This window comes from Lygodium microphyllum, chromosome 19, assembly GCF_053477565.2.
Source record: "Lygodium microphyllum isolate KBCC chromosome 19, Lygodium_microphyllum_v1.1.10, whole genome shotgun sequence".
In the NCBI taxonomy this organism is placed as follows: domain Eukaryota; kingdom Viridiplantae; phylum Streptophyta; class Polypodiopsida; order Schizaeales; family Lygodiaceae; genus Lygodium; species Lygodium microphyllum.
This window is the reverse complement of record NC_141153.1, coordinates 99,644,827-99,671,466: the sequence shown is the minus strand read 5'-3', so window position 1 is coordinate 99,671,466 and position 26,640 is coordinate 99,644,827. Positions and strand designations below refer to the sequence as shown.

The 26,640-nt window shown below is 40.0% G+C and overlaps 1 protein-coding gene across 4 annotated transcripts in view; it reads left to right on the top strand.

Annotated features, from left to right (window-relative positions):
* Positions 1-16,230: 16,230 nt before the first annotated feature.
* LOC148020197 (uncharacterized) overlaps positions 16,231-26,640 on the top strand; it is a 98,310-nt gene continuing 87,900 nt past the window's right edge. For 2 of the 4 annotated variants that reach the window (XM_087700920.1, XM_087700917.1), the window contains exon 1: positions 16,231-16,629. In XM_087700920.1, coding sequence (XP_087557046.1) covers positions 16,264-16,629 — 366 coding nt within the window. In that variant the 5' untranslated portion in view covers positions 16,231-16,263. The remainder of the gene's footprint in view (positions 16,630-26,640) is intronic. The other 2 variants (XM_087700919.1, XM_087700918.1) reach the window with 2 other exon arrangements.

The following is a 26,640-nucleotide window of genomic DNA, read 5'->3' as shown; positions in this document are numbered from 1 at the left end:
TTTAATTGAGGATAGGATAATAGGGTTGTCTACTATCCAATAAAGAAGAATGGAGCAAATATTTTCACCAAAGCTTTTACAAAGGATCTGCTTTGAGTTCATCTTCAAAGACTTAGCATTGGGCCAAGGATGTAGTTCACCTATGGGACATTAATGGGGGTGTTAAATATGCTCAATGCCCCACTCTTATAAGGTACTACCAATGATCCATGGTGATCAAATTTGTAAGGCCCTCGTTATGAGAAGAAGCCATGCATAAGATTGGATATTAGTTAGGTCTTGACTTGTATATCAAATGAGACCTATGTGATTGGGTGACAAAAAAAGATGATCCTTGTGGGTCTAGCCTTTCTGTTAGATAGAGTAGGTAAGTTGGTAGGAACTCGAGGCACATTACATTAAGTTACAAGGTGTGGGAGTTCATGGTCCCTATTTTGGAGTCTGGGGATTATGAAAGCGGCTCCTAGTTGGGGGATCTTAGAATGGACCAATGGCCACCCTAATAGGGGTCTGAGGGTAGTGCCCCATCCCAATACTAAAGGGAATATTCCTTCACTAATTATGAAAGGTGCATAATATGGTCAAACAAGCCAATTAAACTACCTTTTCATGCTATAAAAGAAAGACTCCTCCCCTAGTCAAAATTCTTCCAACTAGTCCTAAGCTCTTTGTATATCATCTATTTAGATTTCCATCTAAGCTTCACAATGGAAGCATATGAGTGTATAGAGCCATCTTTATATTAGTTTGATTGGAATTAGAGCAACTTTTACTTCTTCTCATATTTGTTGTGTACTCTCTTTTCCTCACTCAAATTCTATTTGTTGTACAATGTGATTTTTACACAAACCTACTTTGACTTGGAGGAAAAAGAAAACAATTTCATTGTCTTAGATGCAAGATCATGGGATCGAGGAGCATGGAGCTAAAAGGAGGAGTAGCTATCAAGATTGAAGGAATCTTCAAAGCTCAACAACCATCTAGACTACACATGGAAGAAACATTTAGTCTAGTTGCTAGGATGGCAACTATTAGTTGTGTGATTGCTTTCGTAGTAGCCAAATTTTGAAGTTTGCAGCAAATGGATGGAGTTTGCAGCAAATGGATGCAAAGAATGCCTTCTTGCATGGTGAATTATAAGAAGAGGTGTGTATGGAGCAACCAATAGGTTATGAGAATTTAGAGCATCCCACATATTTGTGAAGGTTAAAGAAGGTGCTCTATGGACTGAACCAAGCACCTAGAGTATGGTCTAACTAGATCAGAGAGTATCTTATCAACATTGGCTGTTATGTTTCTAATGCTGATCACTCACTTTATGTGAGAAAGAAAGATGCATGTTTGATTTCCTATTGTTCTTGTATACTTTATTTTCTTGTTTTGATTTAATGATTTCTTAATATTATTATTGAAATATCTTTGGTTTGTTTATTTAGTTTTTTTTTTTGGACTAGCATTGGTGTGCTAAACAACTACTACATTGGCCTAGCTAGTTAAGAGCATAACTAGCTAGTCACTTTGGGACTGATGATGCTTATTTTGAGTGAATCTTCACATTGAACTAATTTTCCAGCCAAAGAAAGTCTAAAAACTTGCTATATATAGATTTTGGAAGAGGTCTATGGATGAGGATTACATGATATTTCATTAGGAAAGTATAGTCTGCCAATAGAGCTTGACTAACTCATACCTTGCGAGGGCACTGCTTAGATTATTTGGGCTTGAGAGAACCATATTGATTAGGGAATTGTATGGCCATGCCACATGAGCCATTTTACTAAAATTTATTTGTTTTTGTCTTATTTGAGTTGATCTTGAGTAGTCAAGGACCCTCATGAAGGTTCCATGAGGTCAATGGGAAGCTTGTTTGGACTTGTTAGCACATAGATTGCTTATTTGTTAGATGTCCATCATGCATGGAAGGATTTGGGCAACAAGTTTTAGGTCTTTAGAATAAGATTTAGTGGTATGACCTGATTTGAACTCCTCACTTGCATACCATCAATCAGAGAATGTTGGCAATTTGATAGTGCCATGTAGAATCAAGTTTGGGACATAGATTGGATCACTTGACATTTGAGGGTTTTTAAATAGCTGAAACCCAAAAAATATATAAACCTTTTGCTAAAAAATTTTAAGCTTCCATGATTTTTTTCTAACCCTCAGTTTCATACACCTACATTGGCCAATGGCATCACCACCACCATAGTGAGACCTCCACTACCTTGCTTGTTCACTTGACATTCACTTCAAATTGGCTAGCAACATCACCACCAGCATAGTGAGACCTCCACTACCTTGCTTGTTCACTTAAAATCTAGCTTCAAATTGGATTTTGGCCTCAACTCATCTCAAGTGACTTGCACTACTTACCCCAAGTTGGTTTACTCACTTTCGATTGGTTGGACTTACACAAAGTGCCTAACCCTAAGTTGTTGGACTATCAGACTACCTTGAGTTGGTGTGAGCATACTTGCCTAAGCACCACTATCATCTACCTTGAGGGACACTCTTAGAGTTGTTCTCTCACCTTGAAATTGGTATATGCTCCTACCTCGAAGGGTCCCCTACTTTAGTGCGAGGCACAACAGCCATGGAAATATAGTGAGTCAACACTCACACATATCTCTAATTGGTCGCTTATCTCAAGTGTGGACCCCCACCACTTATCTCAAGTCCACATCTATCCTACCCCCAATGAGGAGTTGGTTGCACTTAACTCAAAGATGGAACCTCAATTCAAGTGACAGTCCTCACAAGCAAACATCTACACTAACTTACCTCAAGGTCACAGCACCTACCTCAAGTTGCATCCATTGTTTACCTCGAGTATTACATCACAATTTCCTAAAGTTGAGGTTCTCATCCAAAGTTGACATCAAGGCTTACCCCAATTTTATACCTTGATTCACCTCTAGTTCACCTTTAGAACTAATTCAAATATTTTAGTACAACCCTCCTTAGGGGGCCCCAAGACCTACTCTATGTATACATACACCCATCATGAGTTGGAAGCACTAGTGGTGGAAAATTTGGCTTGTACCCCTTATCTATAACCATCTACATCCCTCACCTTGAGCTAGCTTGGCCTCACTTACTTCGGGTGGCCTTTTCCCCACATCTTGGGTCCTTACACTCCAATCAAGTGGAATTCCACCTCTCCCTACCTTGAGACCACATCTTGATCCACCTCAAGTGGGGCTCCACTCTTCACCATCAACCACCTTAACCGCATTGCCTTCTATCGAATGATTTTTTTCAAAGACATGTCTTTTGAGAATTGATCATTGTTTTATGAGAAGTTCCTTAGTTTGAGAGGTACCTTATCACATGTTGCTATATACTTTTGTTGGATCTCTATGGATATCCATACTTTTCCTCTATAGAAAAAGCCATTTTAGGCTATCAAAACGTAATTTTTATGCCAAAATTTTCAATACAGGCGACAATTATAATTTTGAGGGTTCAAAAATGACCTTTCACCTAATTATGCAAGGACCTATATTTTTAGCCTAAAGAGTGAAAATTTGCCTAAAAGAAGAACATTGAATCTATCCCCACTTTTCTATCCACAGTACTTGAGTTGGCCACCCCCTTAGCCCAAGTCTCTACTCTCAACCACCTCAGCTTTCAACTTACACCAAGTGCCATCACACCTTCACCTTGCCAACTCAAGCATAGGCCAATAGTCACCTCAAGCTTAACTTATTACATGAGCATCATATAGATTACAAGCGTCCATATGTACCCGAGCTAGCATCACTACACTCTACCACCCCAAGCCATGTAATACTTCAAGTGCCACTACCATATGATCACCCAGTACTTAGTAGGCATCCTTGAGTAAATCATGTTACTCCTGAGTTGCACCTCCCTACCCAGCATTAAGGCAACACCACATCAAGTTTGCTTTGAAGGCTACCACCCTAAGGACCCTACTCCAAATCACATGACTCTACCCAAATCCACTACATCACCACACCAAGTCCACTTTGAAGGCTACCACCGCGGGGATCCTACTCCAAATCACATGACTCAACCCGAATCCACTACGTTACCACCCCAAGAGCACTACTCTTCACCTCTTTGAGCTGTCCTATCAGCCATCAAAAGGTTGTAATCACAATCCTCATAAACAAGATAAAGAACAATGAAATGTGCAAAGCTATGGCGAGAAACCTCTAGCTTGAGACATTATTGGCTAACATATACTTATGAAAAGATCATAAGAGTTAATGACTTGTTGAAGAAAAGGAATAGTAAAGCCATTCAACTAATAGGCATCATCATGATCCATGAGCCACTATCTACAGTGATCAAACAAACCCTAATAAACAAGGCTCAATATGGATCTTGCAAAGCTCCAAGAAACCTACTATCCATTGTGCACTATGAAGGCAACCATCTTTTGAAAATATACATGGATCCACAAGTGAGATCTTGCACCAATTGGGGGAGGGTTGAGTTTGATGCAGCCAATTGCAAACTACTAAAGATACATACTTATCCTCAGTCCTACCATCAAAATCCCTATCAAATGAATCGATAGTTCACCCTATGATAAAGGAGCCCCTCTAGTATTGTCTATGCCTAATGAGTAGAAATAGTTAACAACTAGGGTAAACATCAATCCAATAGGGATACCAAGACCCTTTGCATCTACAGTAATGCTACCACAAAGTGCTTCTCTTGTTCACTATGTGTAGAAGTCATTGGACAAAGAACCATATGTGAACCCTTACATCTTGTACAATGAAGTCAGTAACATGATCCTTCTAGATTATGGAGACCAATTCTAGTGATTATGAGGCTAGTAGTTAGCAGAGGAAGGGGTTGTGGGTTTGGAGGCATGCAATCTCAAGACCTAGTAACCTATTAGAATTATGACCATGCTAGGCATATCTCATCTTGATGTATAGAGAAGAACAAGAAGAAAAACAAGAACAGAGATTAGGGAAAACTTAAACTTCAAAGTGATAGCATCACCATGCTCACAATAGGAAAAAAATTTATAGATGCAAAAGTAAAAACCTCAACACCCAAAACTAAGAAGAAAGAGAACACTAAGATATGTAAATACTCTAATCCTAAGCATCAAATGCAAATCACTAAGAAGGTTAGAGGTTGGGTAGAAGAGGCTCATGCACACCTTAATGATGTAGAGTTGATGTTACATCAATATGCTAAAAATATATCAAGCATGGAACCACCTATGACCCCAATGTACCTGAGAGCTATTGAAAATCTAGAGTCTCACTCACCTAGCCAAGGACTAGAAGAAAAACTAACCATGTCCTTCCATGGTCCCTAAAGTTCAAAGGTCTAGAAAAAATAAGATCAATGAAGTAGACTCGAGTCTAATAGCCACCTAGCCTCTAGCCAAGTGTCAATGCCTATTGGTCTACTAATAAATCAAAATTGTGTATTGTGGCAAGCTATTAAAGCTTGGATACATGGGAGTATAGAAAAAAATGACCTACACAAACATGTAGAAACCCAACTCTAAAACACACATACATAGTGTAACACCTAACCCAATACTTATAGCTTTACATATCAACACCTTTTGGAATGGAACTAAGTCCATGCATTCCTACCAATAATGGCCTTACGGGACACAACTTGACTTGTCAACATTGGAGCCTTGCAAGCATGGGATAACCCTTTTGGGAGATGGTCTACTTCCACGTAACATTGGCTAATAAAACAAGGGTAAAACCCTTTGAAGCCTTGAAGGAATGGCCAATGAAAAGCTTAGGTATCCAATTCTTTGTGAACTTCGTTGTTATGAAGGGAGTGGACTATGATATCTTGCTAGGTTGACATTAGATGAGAAATTCTTGAGAAATTGAAGATTGGTATAATGGACTAATGTTCTTCATTGTGCATAGAGATTGTGACCTAGATGCCATTGTTGCAATGCTCAAGGAAGATTCATGAAGTGTGCCTAGTTCTAGACTCGTCACCAAATATACCCCAAAGGATGAGTGCAAGTGGATGCATATCTTTAAAACCATCAACTTGCTATTTTGATGGTAGATGTTGAGGAGAATTACAAAATAATGATTGAGAAAGTAAGAAATTTGAGAAAGCCTATGAGTGTGATAAAGTTGTGGATGAAGTCGTATCCTCAATACCTCTTTGCATGGTAGTAGTTAGTGTAGGCACCCCTCCAATTCTTTAAGGCAACCTCCGCTCTCCCCATGGGTGGATCAAGCTGCCACATGCTCACACCTATAATGAGGACAATTGACATGTGCTCACACTTACAACAATGACAATTGATATTCGATCGTTTATAGTCATAATGAGCAACCTAAGCCACATTGACCTATTAGACACCTTAGCTCAAACTCCACTCCTCACAAGTCAATGCCCTATCACCACACTCCCAATTTCCACATACCACTAAAATTGCATGAGGTACATGCATAATAATAAGAAGATGATGATTGCCAAGGTGTCAACATGGTAGTGTAGTTGTGACATTGTGTGTTTGGAGGCATTGGGTGAACTTGACCAAGGATTTTGGAAGATCTAGTATGATTATAGAAATTGTGTCAAAAAGGTAATCATGGCATCCTTGTTGATGGTCACTTTTATTGTAAAAGAAGGTGATAGATATGGTAGTTGTTGGCAACCTCATACATTTTTCCTCATACATTTGTTCTTGTTAGAAAGGATGAGAGATGCTCTAAGAGTTTATCTTATAGGGATGGTCGAGTATTTTTCTCCCTTCCAACATTATTTTATTTTTTACAAACATTAGCACTAGTTGTATGAGGATTAACATTTCTTTACAAAAGAGGTGAGCAAAGTAAATTGTATATGATGAGAAGGAACATGTTCTATAATAGAGTTCATTATGAGCACTGCATGATATGTTGTAAATGGAATTGATTGATTGAGTATTCCAAGGAGTATCATCTTTATTCTCTTTCTTTGGGAGTGATAGTTGTTGTCATGATTGGGTAAATTGTTTGGATTAAGGGAAATAACCTAACCAACCCTAGTAGAACCTCTTCTACTGAAGATCGTGTGTGCAAGAGGAACCAATCCTACATTAACCACACATATTAGGCATTAGGTCAAAACTACATTGTCCCTTGTATCGCCCATTTTAGGATCCTTTTTCCTCCATCATGCTTGACAGAGGCCACTAGTATACTCTAGCACATGGAAGCATAATCTCCCAAAGCACTGCACCTTAGCTACTATGTGATACCCTAGCTAGTTGCACCATGCATATTACACACACACAACTATGCACACACAACAAACCTCCCATTGGTCCTTGTACACTAGAACTCTCAAGCCTTAATGTTGCTCCCAAAATGCAGGAATAAGTTATCAAAACCTCACTCCAAGGCTTAACTGAAAGGCTTCCTCCACAATTTCCATTAGCATTCCATAAGTCAAGGGCAAATGACTCACTATGACTACTCAAGAAGGATCAACAACAAACCTCAATTGCCCAACAAAGACCTCAACAGTTGAATGAGCTTGTACCATCTAGGAACTACCTCTAGTAGTTGAAAGCCTAATGAGGGTGTATACATCCCATTCAAGAGCACTAGATAGAGCAAGCACAATGCAATCACTAGGTAGCCTAGAGTTTTGCATGCGGCATGTGCATGGTAATAAGACCACACACTATGAAGGAGCCTAGAACATATGACTTGCCAACAATCACTCGTGGGCATAGATATGAGTTTCTAAAGTTTAGGTGTGGGTCAAAACCAAAGCCTAAAGTCCATGGGAAGAATCTAAAAGGGAAAATTGGAAGCTCTAGTAGGTGCATAAAAACTAGAGAAGAAAAATCTCGCAACAAGTTCAAAAAAAGGGGGGGGGGGGGTTTTACCCTAATCCATTTGAGCCAAGATAGACAATGAGTGCATTCAATGGGAAGAGATAGACTGTGAAGAAATATCTGAATGGCCACAAGGATAGGATTTGTGGTTCTTTGCCTCTTCATGAAATGCACCTGCTAGAAAGTACAATAACACAAGAAACAAAGAACAAGATAATGAAAGACCATTGGAAAATTTCTCAACTTTTAGGGGGAGGCATACGTAAGGCTTACATAATATCACTTAAGACTTGCACAAGATTGGCTTGAGAATCCAAGACTTTTCAACTAGTGACCCTAATCTATATTGCCTAAACTTTTCAAGATGAAGGATTAGCTACTTTGTCCTTGCACTGAGATGCAAAGCTAGGTGAACTTGACAATAGCTAAAGGATCTCCGCTCCACTACCTCCACCTTAGAAGGGACTAGAAACCACTCAAGCTGAGGGATGATTTAAAGCTTATCCTCCAGCATTGAAAAAAGAAGTTAAAGTAGGTGAATTGATGCATCCCTCCTTCCATGGTTGCCATAAACAAGGCAACATAGGAATTTTTTGAAATTTTGGTTTAATCTTGGTCCTATCAAGGGACCTTTGTCCAATAAACACTCCAAGATACTTCCCTAGCAACATACTTCAAGGATTAACCAAGATTGCTTCAATTTGTTCAAGAATTGAAGGGATTACTTCCTCTTAAACTCTATGTATTCCAGAATATTATAAGTTCCTCTTGAAATCTTGGTCATCAGTAAGGCTTCTAATCATCGGTATTTTCATAGAATCCACTCATAGAAGGTGGAGACAATGTTAATCTATTATCCTTAAGCCAGCATTGAAGAAAATTGTTGGGATTGTGGAGTATTCTCTTCTCTTGCATATATAGAGGCTTCAAGAGGATTTCCCATCAAATATTATGGATGCAATTTGTCAAGCTCAGCACTCTTCTTCATCAAGTATTGAAAAATGCATTTCATCCACTCTTTTCTAATCTCTCCATTTCCATTTGTTAATGTGTAATCAATTGCTAAAGGAGAGGTTAGCTTGAGTATATCTTTGTTGCTTGATTGAAACCTTCATTAATTGATTAAATTCTCAACTTTGATTGAATAAATTTTGATTCCCAATCATTGGAGATTGACTTTCAATCATTATGAGAATGATGATTCAGCCTATCAACTTGTTTGCTTCCATCAATACTTCTTGGTATAGAGAGGAAATAAAGGGAAATGCTCAACAAAAAGAAGAAGATGAAGAAGGAAATCAATGCTATGTCTTACATTTTCACAATTCTTCTTTCAAAGGTGGATGAAAATTAACAACCTTCTTCACCCAAAAAGCAAGATCCATGTCTATGTAAACTTTTGGATGAGTTTAAAGATATACTTTAGCCTTCTATATCATTATCTCCTAAGCAAGAAGTAGACCATCCTATTGAATTGGCACCTGACACTAAACCTATCAACAAACCGCCCTGTATGTTATCAAAGTGTGAAAGAGAAGAAATGAATAAATAGGTTAAAGACTTTTTAGAAATGGGGTTTATTCAGTCTAGTCAATCTCCTTTTGCTTCTCCCATATTATTTGTTAAGGAGAAAGATGGTTCTTTTGGGATGTGCATTGATTATAGAGACCTTAACAAGAGCACCATAAAGAACAAGTATCCAATTCCCCACATCGATGATTTATTGGATGAACTCAATGATGCAAAATTGTTCACCAAGATTGACTTGAGGTTAAGAGATCATCAAATCGGGACGAAGGAAGGTGATGAGTACAATATGGCTTTTAAGACAGAAAGGGGTCTCTATCACTTCTTGGTTATGCCATTTGGGCTTTCCAATACACCTGCAACTTTCCAAACTCTCATGAATAAGATCTTATAGCCATTCTTGTATAGATCAATCTTAGTATTCTTTGATGATATCCTCATACATAGCAGGAATAGAGAGAATCATTTGTAGCATGTCAGAGAAGTCCTCTTGACATTGAGAAAACATACGCTTTTTGCAAAGGAAAGCAAGTGTATCTTTATGGCCAATGAGGTAGAATAAATGGGTCACATAGTTGGTGAGAAAGGGATCATGGTGGACCCAAACAAGGTACAATGCATCAGGGATTGGTCCATATCACAAAATTCTACTTCATTGCAAGGATTTCTGGGAGTGTCCTCTTTTTATCGTAGACTCATCAAGAATTATGTCCATGTAGCAACTCCTCTCACATTGATAGATTGAAAAAAGAAGCTTTCTTTTAGGATGCTACAGCCACAAAGAGATTCAATGAGCAGAAAATTCTTCTTATTTCAGCACTTATTTCAGTATACCCAAACTTTTCCAAGGAGTTCACCATATTTGCTAATGCTAGTGGTCGTGGTGTTGGGGCTATTTTATGCCAAGATCATGGTGTTATTACTAATGAAAGTAGGAAGTTGGATGATAAAAAAGGGAACTCCATATCTATAAGCATGAAATATTAGCCATTCTTCATTTAAGAAGTGGCATCACTCCATGAGAACCAAGTTAACTGCAAGTGTTGCTATCATCCAGAGACGAATAGACAAACTGAAAAGGTTAATAAATGGATAGAGATCTATTTGAGACACTTTTGTCATGATACACAAACTGTTATAAAATCCGAGATACATGCTCAACTTTCTCATATACTTAAAATATATATGGTGAATATTATGTTGGCACAGAGGGAGAATAGATGAGAGAAAAGAAAGATGTAGAGAGAGAGGTAGAGAAATTGGCAACACACTAGGGACTGGAAGATGGACCAGTCCCCCCCCCTTGTGGAGTTATATTATTGACAAGGAGCAAGCTCCTTCATTACACATAAGCCAATTCTTACTTGTAGATCTTGGAAACAAGATCACGGTTCCTTGCATGGTATACAACCGGCTAACACTTGCACAACTTGGAAGTTGGCACCTTTTGATCCTTCTTGAGTCTCCTTCTCTCCTACACAATATGTGTAGGGCTCTCCTCTTGGCACTTGATTTTAGCAGAGCTTCTGCAGCACTTGCACCTTCTCTTCTCCTCTAGGAACTTGATTTCAGCAGAGCTTCTGCAGCACTGCACCTTCTGTTCTCCTCTTGGATACATGCAAAGTGATGCTTCCTTCACCCCTCCCTTACACCCCAAAGAGATCCTCCTCTTTTATAGGCTTTCAAGAGCTTCTCTTCTTGGAGAGAGAGTTGAGTTGTTCTTCATGCAAGATGTGGTTGTTCCACTCTGCAGCACTAATTTCAAGATATCTCTTTGTGCATTGTTTGGATGAAAAAACGTCCAACACGAAAGTTGTAGATCTCGTTGTTTCCGATAACCATCGCGGCCCGTTTTTAGAGATCATTTTTCTATTGCGAGATATTTTAAAAATAGATTTTGTACTCTTAACTTGTGGTCCATGCAACCACTTTGAGTCATAGATAAGGAGAGTTCATTAGATTGCCTTGGGCCTCAACCTTAAGATTGAATTCCACACAAAATCTTGTGTCATTTTAGACCTTGGAAAGAGAAAATCACTTCTCTCCTCACTTCCAAAGGATCACGTTCTCTTGTCTTTCTTAGTGAAAGAACTCCCTCTCTCGTCTTTCTTAATGAAAGAAAAGACCTTAAACCTTGACTTGTAGGGGAGAGGATGACCCCAAATGAATGCAATGCTCATTACACACAAGTAAAACATTCCCAGGCGTCCCTGGATGCACACATAAATACATAAAACAATGCTAATGCACTTCCTTTTCTTAGAACTCGATCCATCTTCATTTATGTGTAACTCCTTGGTTCTTGTGTACACTCTTACACTTGGCAGACACTTCTTTCCCCCTTCATAACTTGTACTGCCTGTACCAGATATCCCCGTCATAGTGCTTTGATCACCCCATTAAGTGATACATTAGGAATACTAGTCTCTAAATGGTCTCATGGCCATGCTAGATCATCATCAATACTTAAAGAAAAGTGAGTCATTAATTTATTGACATGAATTTATTAAATAGAGAATGTGTAATAAGCAATCAATTTAGTGACGCAAATTGCATGGGATCATTAGATTCATGTTGTGGAGTTCTGTTACAATAATACTTATCACATGAGTATAAGCATGTCCCCATTTTGAGACATTGTATGGCTACAAGGTCTAAGTATCTTCAACATTGTTTCACGATGAAGTGAGTCCTCTTGCTCGAGAAGAGTTAGAAAAGATAGAGGCCTTAATGAAGCAATGCAAGGAAAATATCAGAAAGACTATGGAATCCTATGTGGATGATAAATGAAGGTATGTGGATTTTAAATAGGGAGAATGGATATTTTTAAGAGTACTTAAGTCTCATTAATCATCTCTTAAGGGAGGACATAATAAGCTTACTCATCGCTATCATGGTCCATGCCAAATCATAAGGAAAGCTGAAAATCTTACTTACCAACTTGATTTGCCTTCTACTAGATGCATTCACAATGTCTTTCATGTCTCTCAATTAAATAAGTATATTGGCTGTTACATTTAAGTTCTTGAAGAACTACCTTCAGTTGATGAGGATGGTTTGATCATTTATGGGCCCAAAAGGATTGTTGGCAAGAGGGAGAAGGTGCTAAGGAATTGTGTTGTCATGGAATATCTTGTTAAGTCGAAGAGTTTGCCCATGGAAGAGTCTTCTTGGCAACATGCTCTATATTTGGATCAATTTCCATGGCTTCTTTGAGAAGATACTTAATTCAATGAGCAGTGGACAACTTATTGTTATAAATTTTTGTGCTGAAAATAATTAGCATATCGACATTAAAATTCACTTTTGATGGTATGGACAGATATCTTATGAAGTATACTTCATTTCTATACCTTATACGTGCCAATCCAACATTCCTATCCAAAGTTATGTGCCATTTTTTATAGCTACCTTATTCAAGCTAGCATTTTAGAATTTCACTATTTTAATTTTTTGGTGGTGCTTCTTTCAATGGAAGATTCTTTTTCATTCTTCAATGGTGAAATTCTACAAGGATATTTTAGCATTGGACTATCATTTCTTCATATCCACTATCCATTCACCATTTTAGTCTTCCAAGTTTTGAGAACTAAACTTTTGGGTAGGGATGGATTGTAATAAAGCAAATTTCATACATTTTAGTTTGGTTTAGTAGCTTATTTCAAGTTGGGGTATAAAAGGCAAGAGGGTGCCAATGCAACACATATTCTCACAATCATCTATAAACTTCTCCATTGTTGGAGCTTGAGGGTTTCATACCTCCCCACCAACATTAAGAGTGGATACTCAATACCCACCATTGCAAGAGGCGGATTTCTTGCAACAACCTTTCATCTTGATTCTCATTGTATTTGATTCAAAGTTAGCTATTGCTACCTTGTGCTATAGTTTAATGCAAAGTTCAGTCATGTCATAGCTATGGCTAATTTTCTCACATGTGATTTCTTGATTTCCTTGGCTTTGAAGCGTATTTTAATTCAAATTAGGCATTGTTCATTTCATCAGTGATATATTGTTGAGCCACTAGCAAGTAAATAGTTGTTGGAAGTCATCTTAGGTAGAAAGAAGCCCAAGGCAACGTGGGGCATCTTGTGTGTAGGGTACGATTAATCATGGATGTAGACAACCTAAATCAAACATGGTATGATGTTGTGAACGGAGGAAAGCAAGAGTAGGAGAGGCTCCACTTTCCTTTGGCTCCTAATGCGAGCTTAGTTTGCTATGTCATCAAACAACATTGTTAGCATAAAAAGGAGGACGACGATATAGTAGAAGAGGAAGAGGAGAATGCCATGTGGCTCTTTGTTATCTATTAAGTATATATTTTTTGTATTTAAAAGAAACCTCAAGTTAATGATAGCCTTGTATATGATTGCACACAAAAAGTTGATAACATTGTAAATGTTGGTTTGTGAAAAGATGCTCACTTGTGTTGTGGATAACAATATCCGAGTTTGAGAGCTCAAAATGAAAATTATGTACTACACCATTATAAAAGGGTTTTCCTACCCAAGCTACATAGAGCTTAAAAGTGATTGTTTACATGCATGTGTGTCTCAATAAAGGTTGTTCAAGTTGAGATTGCACAAGAAATGTCTTGTGTAGGGTCCTTTGCCTGATATTGACATCTCAACATTTTTTATTTTTAGTATGCGATGTGTGAGAGCATGCATAGGTTGGGTTTGTCATGCCTTTCTTGAGTGTTGTAGTAGTTCAAAAACTATTGGGTGGATTCACCCAAGCAAGTGGGGCTCAAACAAACATTGTACACATAGTGATATGCATATAATGGAAGACTAGATGCATCTAGTCATGTGGTAGCACTCTAATATAGCATTGAAGGGGAATATTGAGAGGTAGTAATTATGGTTGTGCAATGATGCATTGTATGGGTGACAAGGTAAACTTGGATATGAGATGTGGAGAGAAGTGTGCCACACAGGTACACACATGTAAAGTGTGAGGAGTGGTGTGTCACATGGGGACACACATGGAAAATGTGAGGATACATAAATAAGGCTCCCTTCTATATATGTAAGTATCGTATGTAGCGTAAAATAGAGAACAATTGTTGAGCATGCAATTTGTTTGTCTTCTTGCATCATTAGTCATGAATTTCCTTATTTATTACAATCCATCGTGATCATATGCTATCTTTGTTACTCACCATGATTAGCCTTGGATTGGATTTGCTAATCTTCCTACAATACTCAAGGAGAGATTTAAAACAAATAATTGAGAGTTGCTACCAAAGGGACACATGGAACTTAGGAATCCAACAGATTGGTGCCATTCAAATTGTTGTGATTTTAAACCCCAAGCTAGCAAGCATAGAGAAACCCTCAAGCCCTAGAGTAGCCAATGGGTTGCATATATAAGTGATAAATGAGATTATTGGATACATTAGCTAATCTAGACCTCCTCTTCATTCTTACATGATCCATCTCTCGGAGAACCTCAAGTTTGCCTTACCTAGTATACCATATTGAATAGGAGCCCTTCAAAGCCCCTTGGGTAAGTAAAGAAAGTGGGAGTTGCATTATATGAGTGAGATAGGCTTGCATGTCAAAACAATAGGACTTACATGATGCATTAGAGATTACGAAGCTTTCTTAGTAAGCTTTTCCTAAAACAACTCCAAAGCTCAAAGTTTCTATGGATTTGAACCTCAGACCACGTGTTCTTGTTTATGGCATGTCAAAACTACTAAGGAAGGAGTGACAACTTACTATTAGTAAGCTAAAACAGTTTCAACCTTAGAGCTTCAAAAGCCACTTATCGTGTCTAAGGTAACCAAGCATAATGGCTTCTAAGGTGTTACAATATGGCACTTGCATTGTTAGAGTGTTGTAAGTTACTAAGGTCGTTAATTTTGACCAATAGCAAGCGAAAAAAGTTCCAAACCTTTGAACTTCTTGTATTGTTATTAATAGTCACGAATCTACTGACCATTAATAAGCTAAAAATGTCCCAACCTTCAAACTTCAAAAGCAACCTACTCATCTCTAGGCTAACTATGCATAGTGGCTTCTAAGGTGTTATGGCACTTGTAATGTTAGCATATTCAGACACCATTAATTACGACTATTGTAAGACTATTATGACATTTTTAGCCTACTAGCATCGTAAGTTATGACTCTTAGGAAGTTACAATTATTCCAACCAACTTACTAATGTCTATGCTAACCAAGCATAGTGGCTTCTAAGGTATTATAAAGTGGTACTTGCATTGCAGCATATTTGAATGTCATATTATAAGTATTATACATGTGATTTGTTTAGCTTACTGAGGTTGCAAGTTACGACAGTTAGGAAGCTAAATTTTTTTCCAACCTTGGAACTTCAAAAGCAAGGGCACACCTAAGTAAATTTTACTTGACATAATCAAGTTTAATAGCATGTGGCAAGTTTATTTGACCACTCTTGACGTTAGAACTTTAGGGACTTTACATAGTCAAGTTTAGTAGCGTGTGGCTGGTTTATTTGACTAATCTTTACTTTGTGTCAAAACATTAGGGGGTAAATATGGTGTTACTCCATGAACTTGGAGAAGTCCAAATAATTTTAGCAATCATTGATTGGTGGAAATTGTGTTCTCTCTCGAAGACCTTTCTCTCTCTCTCTTTCTCTCTAAGTGACTGTATGTCACCTCAAATACCCTCTCTCTCATTACTGTCAGGCCCTTGTGTAATCAATGTACGGGCGGCCCTGATACTTTCACCCTTACTTTTATTTGCTTAAGTCTTTTGGCTTAGGCGTGGGTTGGCCATTACTAATGTCTAAGGTAACCAAGCTTAGTCGCTTCCAAGGTGTCATTGTATGGCACTTGCATTGTTAACCTATTATCACACTTGCATTGTTAACCTATTATCACACTCTATGGCACTAGCATTGTTAACCTATTATCACACTTGCAATAGTACGAGATGCATCGTATTTCCAAGCGAGTCATCAGCTGGCAACGAAGACCAGGCCTAATACATCTCTGCATGCGCGCTTCATGCTCCTCGGCACCAACCCCGCCTGTGATCGAAGGTCCTATGCAGAATGAGACTACCATTGACACCATCACTACAAGGGACACAAATGGGGCTGCTCCCGAGAACATGGAGTGCACTCCTTCTGGTAGCTTCCACGCAGACGACGATGAAGCTTTTCTGAAGGCCTGGCGAACTTTTGGAAAATCCTCTATGTTCCCTCCCTTGGTGAGGAAGCTCATGCACGAAGTTAAGTCACTCGAGACTGAACTAGGAGAGGAGCTTGTTTTTGGAGGACCTCGGTCTAGCCTTCAGGTAGCCATTTGCTGTCTGCATGTTTGATGGCTCGCATTCAGATAAGCTCAACAGTTGGAAGCATCTGCATTAGTTTTGAGACCCTCATTAGCTGGATAGTTAGCAAAGAATTTACAGTGACTAATGCTATCTATTCGTGCTTGCATCATATTCATCCTACTCATCTAGAAGGACTTGAAACGAGAAATTCAACGTATGAACTTGTTTTAGGAACTCAATTGGCACACATCGCAAGTGTTTTTCATTTTGAGTCTCAAGCAACTCACTGTCTCCACCTAAATGCTAGCCTTAAGTTCTGCATTCGTACAGTCTAAAAAACTCTTCAAGGGACATCATCACACGTGCAAACCAAGCATTGCTAGCAATAAGGGTATTGGCATTATGTGTTGCACTGCATCTAATAAGGACAACGTGACAATCGATAATGTGTTATTTCTGCTCTCCATATTGACATTTGCATTGGCTTGCTATATGCCAATTAGGCCGATCTCTTTGCAGGATAGAAATGGAGGCAAAACTGCTCTCATTAGCAGCTTATCAAGCTTGACATGTTTAAGAAAGCTGTTTCTAGAGATGTTCTTGTTGCAACATGGTAGCATCGTTTGTATTAAGATTGTGCTGTGGTGTGCTAGATGTGGGTATTCAAATTGTGATGGTTGTATGGCTTTGGTATGCCTATAAAGGTATGATATGGTGCATGATTTTCTGCAGTTGCATAGTTTCTATAGACCCACTTGGATAGATGCATATAACTTCATTGCTGTTGCAGTTGCATGCTCTCATACATGCTTGGGCAGATGCACGTGCCTTAAATTTTTTTCCCAATAATGAAAAGAAAAAATGCTATCAATAAATCCCCTTGAGACAAAGTATCCTAGGCAAAATACAAAGTACAAAGGAGCCTTGCAACGAACTTCCATATACCAAAGTATATGTGCAACAAGGGGAAGCCTATTACAAAGCCTTAATAAATAACTAGTTGGGAGGTCTATAGTGCTAGACTATATGGAATTGACAATGGAAGAAAATGCAAAAATACCTAGTCGTAAGGAAAAGATCTCACCTCTCCTCTCCTCATAGTCTCTAAAACGCCTTGTATCCTTTCCCATCTCCCATAGAGAGGGTGGACAATCTTTATCCAAATCTTGAAGAAAGTCTTTGCATCATATATGTCTTAGAAATCTATGGTATGGTTGCATTTGGTAGTCTAGATGTACCAAGCAATAATGCTAGCTATGATCTCCCATATGTGACAATGCCTTTGGTCCACACCATCTATGTGATGATCTTGCTCACAAGTTGCCTCAAGACAAGGTAAGCATGACGTCCATGTATATCCTAGTATTTGCAAGTTGGGTCTCTATCCATGACCCAAGCAATTGTCCCCCGCATAGCAATCATGGAGTCTACAAGACCATGACACACCATCCTATGGGCTCTCCTCCAAGCCGCTTGAGCCCTAGGGCAATCCCAAATGCATTATCTTTGTGTCTCCTCTAGCTCCTTGTATCTAACACAAGGGACATGGAGCCAATCCATGGTCCAATTGCTAAACTTTTGCACTGTAGAAACCAAAGAAAGAGTGAGATCTTTCTTGGTCTAATACTTTCCTCTGTTGGGGTAAAAGACCCTTGGGTCTGTCCGTGTACAGTGACCGTCCATATTATTTATTTATATATATATGAAAGTGTAATAAGGCTGTCATAACATTGTTGACATCACCTACATTGTGTGTGCTCTTCACTCTCGCGTCTCCTGCATCCCTTCCAACTGGTATTAGAGCAGGTCCTTCGCGAGTGCTTCCTAGCCTTCCCGGCATCTACACGAGGTATGAGAGCTTGCTTCTCACTCAGTTCTCAGCCATTCTTTGACATGAACAGCAGGGTTTCATGAAGAGGCAACCATAGCTTCCATCATTGAAGCTTGTTCTCTTCACCTCTTGCTTGGACTTGTTCTAGGCTTGTGTAGGCCTATTGTAGGCCTTCATTGGACTCTTGCTTATCCCCTTGATGCCCGATTATGCCCGGTTGGTGCCTATACATACGGGAATGTATGCCTATGGTTTGCCTATGGATTTGAGCGTGGATTGAGCATTGATTTGCTTAGTTTACGGAGGTTATATGCTGCTGGAAACTTCAGGGCTGAAGCTATTTAATGATTTGCCAGGTTATGCCTATTGCATACGGGGTGCTCTCGGCTACTTGGGTTGATGTATTTACGCATTTGGACTATACCACATGTCTTTTTATGCTCCGGAATGCTTTTGAGCTGAGATTAGAGCTCGATTTGGGTTTGACTGTCACTTCTTTGCAGCTGACATTTCATCTATGACATGGTTTATGCCTAGGCTATCCAGTACGGGTTATGATGTCTTGGTGAATGCTCTATGCTTTGGCTGTGGATGGCAGTTGTTTGAGCTCATCTTGACATTCATTTGAGTATTCCCTTGAGCAGTTGGATATTGACTTGGCTTTTTCCATTACGACTTGGTTTTTTCCGTTACGACCTTGGATGCTATATGGGATTTGATGCTCTGATTATGGATCTTGGCTATTACTTGGATGCACTTACAGGTATTGAATAGTGAACTGCTCCCTTGTTTTGGCAATTGCCTATTGAGCTGTGATTGCTCGTTTGCATTTGATATGCGGGATACTTACTGATCAGTGGACTTGGATAGTGCTTGGGATTTATAGTTATGGCTGTCCTGCTTCTCTATTGTATGGCATCTATGCTATTTGGGCTGCTATTGCCTATGTATGTCAGGGAGCAGTTGATCTTTATGGCCACCCGTGTATGCACATGGTGTGCTACCATGTATTTTATAGAGCCTCTTACCTGGATGCTTTTACACAGATATTTGGGCTTTTATTGGAGCTTGATTCTTGCAAGTTTATTTACCACTTGCCGTTCTTGGCTGGACATGTATGTCAGTACATGGTATGAGACACTGCAAAGTTATGTATACTCCTATGTTTCGGAGATGCTTATGCATTTATGGCTCCGAGGCATGCTTATGCTTTTATGGTTGCGAGCTACAGTGGTTGGATATGTTATGCTTTTGTTTGCTAGGCTTGTCCGTGTGGGAGCTTTTGCATCTGTGGTTAATGCCTTTGTGTTCTCCCCTTCTGGTTTGGATGAGTCCCCTTTGCAGTATGCTATGACGACTTCTAGCTCTTCTAGTCATGCAAACAGTCCTCTTTATGAGCCTGTTCTCTCTGATGAGAGTTTCCCTGATTCGTTGAGCTTCTTGGATGTATTGGACAGTCCTACTCATGCTATTACAGAGCAGTTGTCCTCTTCTACAGGTTTTACAGGTTCTGTTTGCTTTCATTGTGGAAAGACAGGGCATGTGAAGCATAAATGCTTCAAGTGAATTAGAGAGCAGAAAAGATTGCGCTGCACTAGACATGAGAGCGGAGTTAGTGATACAGTAGGTGAGACCACTGTTGATAGTGGTATGGTGCATGTAGTTATCCATGATGATGCAGCTGAGCCTAGATTCCTGGCATCATGTTATCCCGCAGATTACTTGCTTAATGGTACGGCCTATACCTTTGATTGGCTTTTAGACAGTATGGCATCTTGTCATGTTACTCCACATAGAGCTTGGTTCTCTTCTTACAGGGAGGTTGACGGATGTATTTCTTTGGGCCTTGAGCAGGATTGTCATGTTATTGGTACAAGGGATATACACTTGGCTTTGCCAAATGGGTCTTCTCTTATGCTCTGTGATGTCTTGCATATACCTACACTCAGTAAGAGCCTAATCTCTGTCAGTCAGTTGCATGGTGCAAGATATTATGTCTCTCTTGGGGATACTTCATGGAAAATCTGTCGTGGTTACTTGGTATTGGCTAGAGGTGCTAGATATGGCAGTGATTATATAGTGCATGTCTCTCATGTGGGAGATTCTATGGTTGCAGTTACGCAGATACCACATGCATTGTTATGGCATTGTCGCCTAGGCCATGTACGACACACTGAGATGGATGCTTTATGTGATATGGACTTATTGCCTGCTCTTCCCCATGCTACTTGCCCTCATTGTACTCATGGTCCGTGTAGAGCCTCTTTGGCTTATGGCGATCGTGTGAGGTATGCTCCTCTAGATCTAGTCCATGTTGTAGTAAATGGATCTATGCCTTCCCAGTTACTTGGTGGAGCGTCGTATTTTATGACCTTCATGGATCATGCTTCCCACCGTGTTTGGGCTTACCCTTTGGTACGGATTGAGGATGCTGTTACTATGCTTGATAGGTTTATGGTTCTGTTGGTAGCAGGTCTAGATGCTTACAGATGGATTATGAGATTCATGCTATCTCTCCCAACTTACGAATCTCTTGTAAGCAATATGGCATTGATTTCTTATGCCCCCGATATTATGGCATTGCTCATGGCATGTGCATGACCTTACAGGCGAAGGTTGCTGCTATGCTTACCACAGCTGGATTGTCTTATGGCTTTTGGGCTGAGGCCTTTATGACGGCAATCTACTTGGTTAACAGGACGTTGTGCTTGACTTTGAATGGTATTACACCGCATGAGGCATGGAGTGGTATGAGATCCTCCTATGATCACTTGAGGATATTTGGCTGCCAGGCCACTGCCAGTATGCCACATGAGCTTGTCATGCAGATGTCTTCTCCTTGGCTATGGAGATGGTGACTTTACGGCTTACAGGTTTTGGGATTTGGATGCCTAGCAGGTTTTACGCAGTTGTCATGTTGTCTTTTATGAGACGCAGACATCTCTCAGGCCTCTTGATGTGCGTTTAGTGCACTTTATGGCTGATTCTACAGCCGTATGTCAGTCTTCTGCTTCGCTGTGGCCGCATACTATCTTGAGACCCCGTTTGACTTGTGTCTGGGATGCTGGTCCTCTTTTAGTGATTGACTCTGGAGAGTTTGGATGCTCTCCGCTGTCTTGTATGCGCCACGTTGATACTATGCACTACTCTGATGATAATGATGTACAGCCTTGCACTTATGAGTTGTGTTGGATTGCTCTGTTGTATGGAGCTGCGGGATCACTTGCCTCCTGGATGTCTTGGACTTGGAGATTCTCGGCACTTATTGCACAACTCGCTTTTTGATTGGGCGTTGGGTGAGATGTCATGATTTCTCACCCTGTCTCTTTTGTTTTGATTTGTTTTTTCACTCCCTGGCCCATTGGCCTTTTAGTGGAAGGTTGTTGGGGTAAAAGACCCTTGGGCCTGCCCGTGTATAGTGACCGCCCATATTCTTTATTCATATATGAAAGCGCAATAAGGCTGTCATAACATTGTTGACAACACCTACATTGTGTGTGCTCTTCTCTCCCGCGTCTCCTGCATCCCTTTCATCCTCAAATCTCCTCTAGAAGTTAGCAAGGAAATGCGGGGATATATCTTGTGCAGCTCAATGTTAAGTTGCCATTGGTGCCACTTTGATCTTGCTCAGCTATATCCTTCTATCCAATGTAATGGTGTATCCCAAAAATGGAAACCTTCATAGGTGTCCTTGCAAATGGATCTCTCCATACCCTCTCCCAAGGGTCCCATTGTAGTATCAGAAGAGGCCTCCTTATGTATGACCAATGCCTCCAGCCATCCATTTTGCATGTCTTAGGGTGTGTGTCTAGATATCGGGTCCTGTCACAATGAGCCATAACCCTAATTCTTTGTTGTGAGTGTCCCGTGAACTCCAATTGATCTAGATCCTCCCTCTTGAGCTCGCCATCCTCTTGTATTGAGAAAGTAAATACTCTCTCTTTGCTAGCGGCTACCAATGTAAGTTGGATGTCACCTTTGTTGAAGAGCTCAAACCATGTTTGAGAGGTGTCAATGTGGTCCTTCACTTAGGGGGTACCATGTATGTGATGCTCCTTCATCACGTTGCTAGCCCCTTTGATGCCATGAAGTCTTTGCCTCGGTGCGTGAGTGAGGAGAAAGGCAAGCCACTCTCCCACTATAGAAGCTATCCATGAAGAAAACCTCCCATTTTAAGTCCGTTTTCTTTCCAATGGTGTGGCCTCGCTCTATCCCGTTTAGTTGGTTAAAGAGAAGTGGTTGCCTCAAATTCTCTTCAACAGTGGTTGGTTTTATCTGATGAAGTTATGTAGGTACTAAACTCCAAGCCCGTATAATAAATGCATCAAATTTGACCTCAATGTGTATTTCATTTTATGTGAATTTGCTTCTTGCTGTAATTAAGTGTAATCAGGTCATCAGTACCCTTTCGAAGAAGGAAGGCTGGTTTGATGGTTCTATTGCTGGTATACCATCAACTCCCTTGAATTGGTGGGCCCGTGGCACTTGATTGGAAAGCAAAAGCATTATTCTAGTGCTGAAATTATAATCAACTGAGCATTATAGCAAGAATGTCTTCACATAGTGAGATGGGATCAAGCAACGATGATGCCTCTCAGTTTGAAAATTCACATGATGAAGAGAGAAATGCAATGCTTGATCTTGGACAAGGCATACAACATGGGAAGCAAGCTGAGAATGAGGGAATTGGACAAGAGATGGGTTCTTCTAGGCCTCTTGAAGCTGATGATCAGCAATAGGGAGAGGAATTTGATAATCGGTTTAAAGATCAGCTGAGGATAGTAGTTGAAATGTTTGTGCAATTGGCAAAAGATCCTCAGTTTATGTACTTTCTTCTTCTTGTCCACACTAACAAAGCTTTGCATCCAAAGATGTGAAAATGGGAAACGAAAGGCTTCTTTTCAAAGAAAGCCTCGTAGGGGGTCATATCTTGTAATGCAAAGGTAGGAGATTGGTTGTAGATGTAAACCACTATAGCCACTGCGAAGACTCCTATGCTCGCCATCTCTATCATGGGCTAATTGGCATAGTCCACCACACCATTCTCGAATGGGGTGTTTGAATGGGAGTACTCCACCCGGATACCGTTATCCCTGCAAAACTTAGAAAAGAGGTTAGAGTAAAACTCATCGCCATGATTTGCTCGTATGCCTTAAACCTTGAAAGATGTTTGCATTTCCGCAAACACCTTTCAATTGCTCAAGTTGGAGTACACCTTGCTTTTGTATTCCAGAAAATAAGGCCATATATAGCGATTGAAGCCATCAATGATCAATATCAAATACTCGGCCTTCCCAAGGGAGGCTGTGCCCATAGGATTGCATAGGTTGGTATGGGCCAACTCAAATGGTGTAGAAGCCCTCAGAGAGGCAACTTGTGGTTGGGGCTATATATGCTCTGCTTGCCCTTCAAACAACTAGGGCATAGAGTGTGAATGGGAGGGAAATCAGGAAGTCCCTCCACCATCTTCTTTCGAGAAGCCTGTTTGATAGCATCAAAGTTTAGGTGCCCATATCGAGCATGCCAAAGTAGTACTAGATTGTGGTAAGTCCTCACGGCAAGGGCTATGAGCATATAAAGCCCACCCCTCTTGTGTACTTGTCCAAAGAACTGCTCTTGTAGAAGCATTCTCCATAGTCACTACATCCTGTGTAAATACAACACAGGTACCGAGTTGTGTAAGACCATGACCAAATAGTAGGTTAAAACCCAAATTTGGTATACAAAGAGCTAAGATCTCATCTCACAAGGTTTTGTCCTCGGTAGAATATAGTTATCTAACAAAACCTCGAATGCTTGGCTTTGTCCTCCGTAGAATATAGTTATCCACCAAAGCCTCGAATGTTCCATGAGAGAATCCTCATGGGGAGCATTTGAGTCTCTTGAACGGGTATTGCTCCACAGACCACAGGTACAAACTCTATCCTACCTCATGGCTGCAATCTCTGCAGCCTCATGAAGAGAGGGAACTCAAGAGAGTCTAAATAATCATTTGAACCTAGCTCAAATTGGTCCTCACTCCCTCCATCCCTACGGTGCACATGCCTTCATTTCTCAAGGATGGAGTGTGTACAACTTGTTCATGGTATGCATATGGAGCTATGTGCACTCCATCATAACTTTTATCGAGGACTTTGCACATCATCCTTGGGTTTGTGGCATCAAAGCAAAAGTAGATGTATTATGTTGCGTCAAAAGCTATTCTTACATTTATATTTGGATGCAAGCTGGTCTTTCTCCACATAAATTAAGGGGGAATACCTCTCATGTTTATACAACAATTTTTGTCACCTCAATAGATTGGCCTTTCCTATAACTCGACAATTTCAGCTCAAAAAGCACACTATGGATCCCATCCTTGATTGCCAAATGGCAAATGCTTTCACATGTATAGACTTCAATAATTGTTCTAGAATGATGGTTATTTTTATTTCTTGTGGGGACTTCACATACGATCGTGCTAATAAAACATTGGAAGGGAGAAATTTTAATGTTATAGTGAGGCTTTGAATTGTTGGTCAGCTACAATTGGTGCACAAAAGTGTTTTTCTGTTGTCATAATGCCTTTACTACTCGTAAGCTATTGCTGTAAATGTATGTGGATGCCAGCTGGTTGGGAGGGATTACCTCTCCCATGACTTTGATTATTTTCTATTTTTCATGAAAGGCATCATTTATTAATGCACACCCATTTAACACCATAACAAATTGGTGTTTTTCATGCTTTACGGTTCCAGCTTAAAGAGCATAGATCTGGCAATTCTTTGCTCCCCTTGGCTGGAATATGGTTTCACATGTGGAACTCAATTATCTCTGGCAAAAGAATGATGATACACATGGGACTCCACTCATCTGATTTGCAGTTGAAAGACTGGGGACAGATTTGACCAAGCACTGATGCAGCAATGCCTTAAATCTCTGCACAGCCAAAAAGAATCTACTATCTTTAGACCGTTGCTTCTTTTAGGACGAGATTTGATAGATATTATTGAGAAAATAATGTAAGACTGACTGAATTGCAATATGTCCTCTATGGATGAATGGTTTGGTGGTTGAATTGTTTAGGCCCTTTTGAACAAGTTGAGCACAAGCGTGTCTACATGCTACCATTGCCCATTTTGTATTTTCCTTGTGTCCAACTGGATCAGACACATCCATCTTATGTATGCAAATAACATTTGCAAACTATTTGGAGGCCTTGACACTTGGGTTTGTGAAGAAATACCCTAACAAAGAAATACAAATAACACCGTACAACAGAGCACAAACTGATAGAACACAATTAGGGTTAGGGTAACTCAAAGACAATGAACACAGAGATTGAATGAAGTGATATGACTACTGAATATACAATGCTCATGCAACAAACATACTATGCAGTGAATGAATACTGAATCTCGAACTCCTGTATCTCAAGGATCGGGGCAGGGTAATGAGTTGGAGAGTGTGTTGTACTCTGAACGGATACTGAATCACAGCAAGGCAGCCTGTGATTGTCGAACAATAGTAAACACAACCTATGTGTGGTTGGACCTGATGCAGACGGTAGTCTAGAGAGAGAGTGTTGTAAACGCAGGTTGAGGAGAGAGAAAATTTGCAAATGTAGGCTGAGATGATGACGGTGACAGTTGGAGGAGAGAGAAAACTGCAAAATGCAGCAGGGAGGAGAGAGAAATCAGCAGCGACAGTTGAGAGGAGAGAGAAAACTAGCAGGGTGGCAATTGGGGGCCTACAAATGCAACAGTATGCTGACGTGGTAGGCTGTACGACAACTGGATGGGTGGACAGCAACAGTTGCCTAGCTGGAAACAATGGCAAAATGATGATGGGGGGTTGGAAATAGATGCGAGATGAGTGAAGTTTGCAATGGACACCTATGTCCTTCAGAATGGGTTATAGGTAGCAAGCTGAAAATACCTGAAACCTGCAAAAACAAGATTAAGGCTGAATGGAGGGCAATATACCTATTTATAGAAAGTTTGGGCCCTCCCAAGTGGGTTTATGCTTATGGGATATAGGCACTCTCTAGGAACACATTTCTTTTAAATAAACAAGGTTTCTTCCTTAATTTAGCATGCTTTGGGATTGTTTAAGTGAAGCTAATGCATTTTTAGCTCAACATCCCCTCTCAGGCTTAACAATGGTGCCACGAGAAGTAGGTCAACCAAGCTATTTTTTTCTTTATCTTTTTTCCCAAGGTG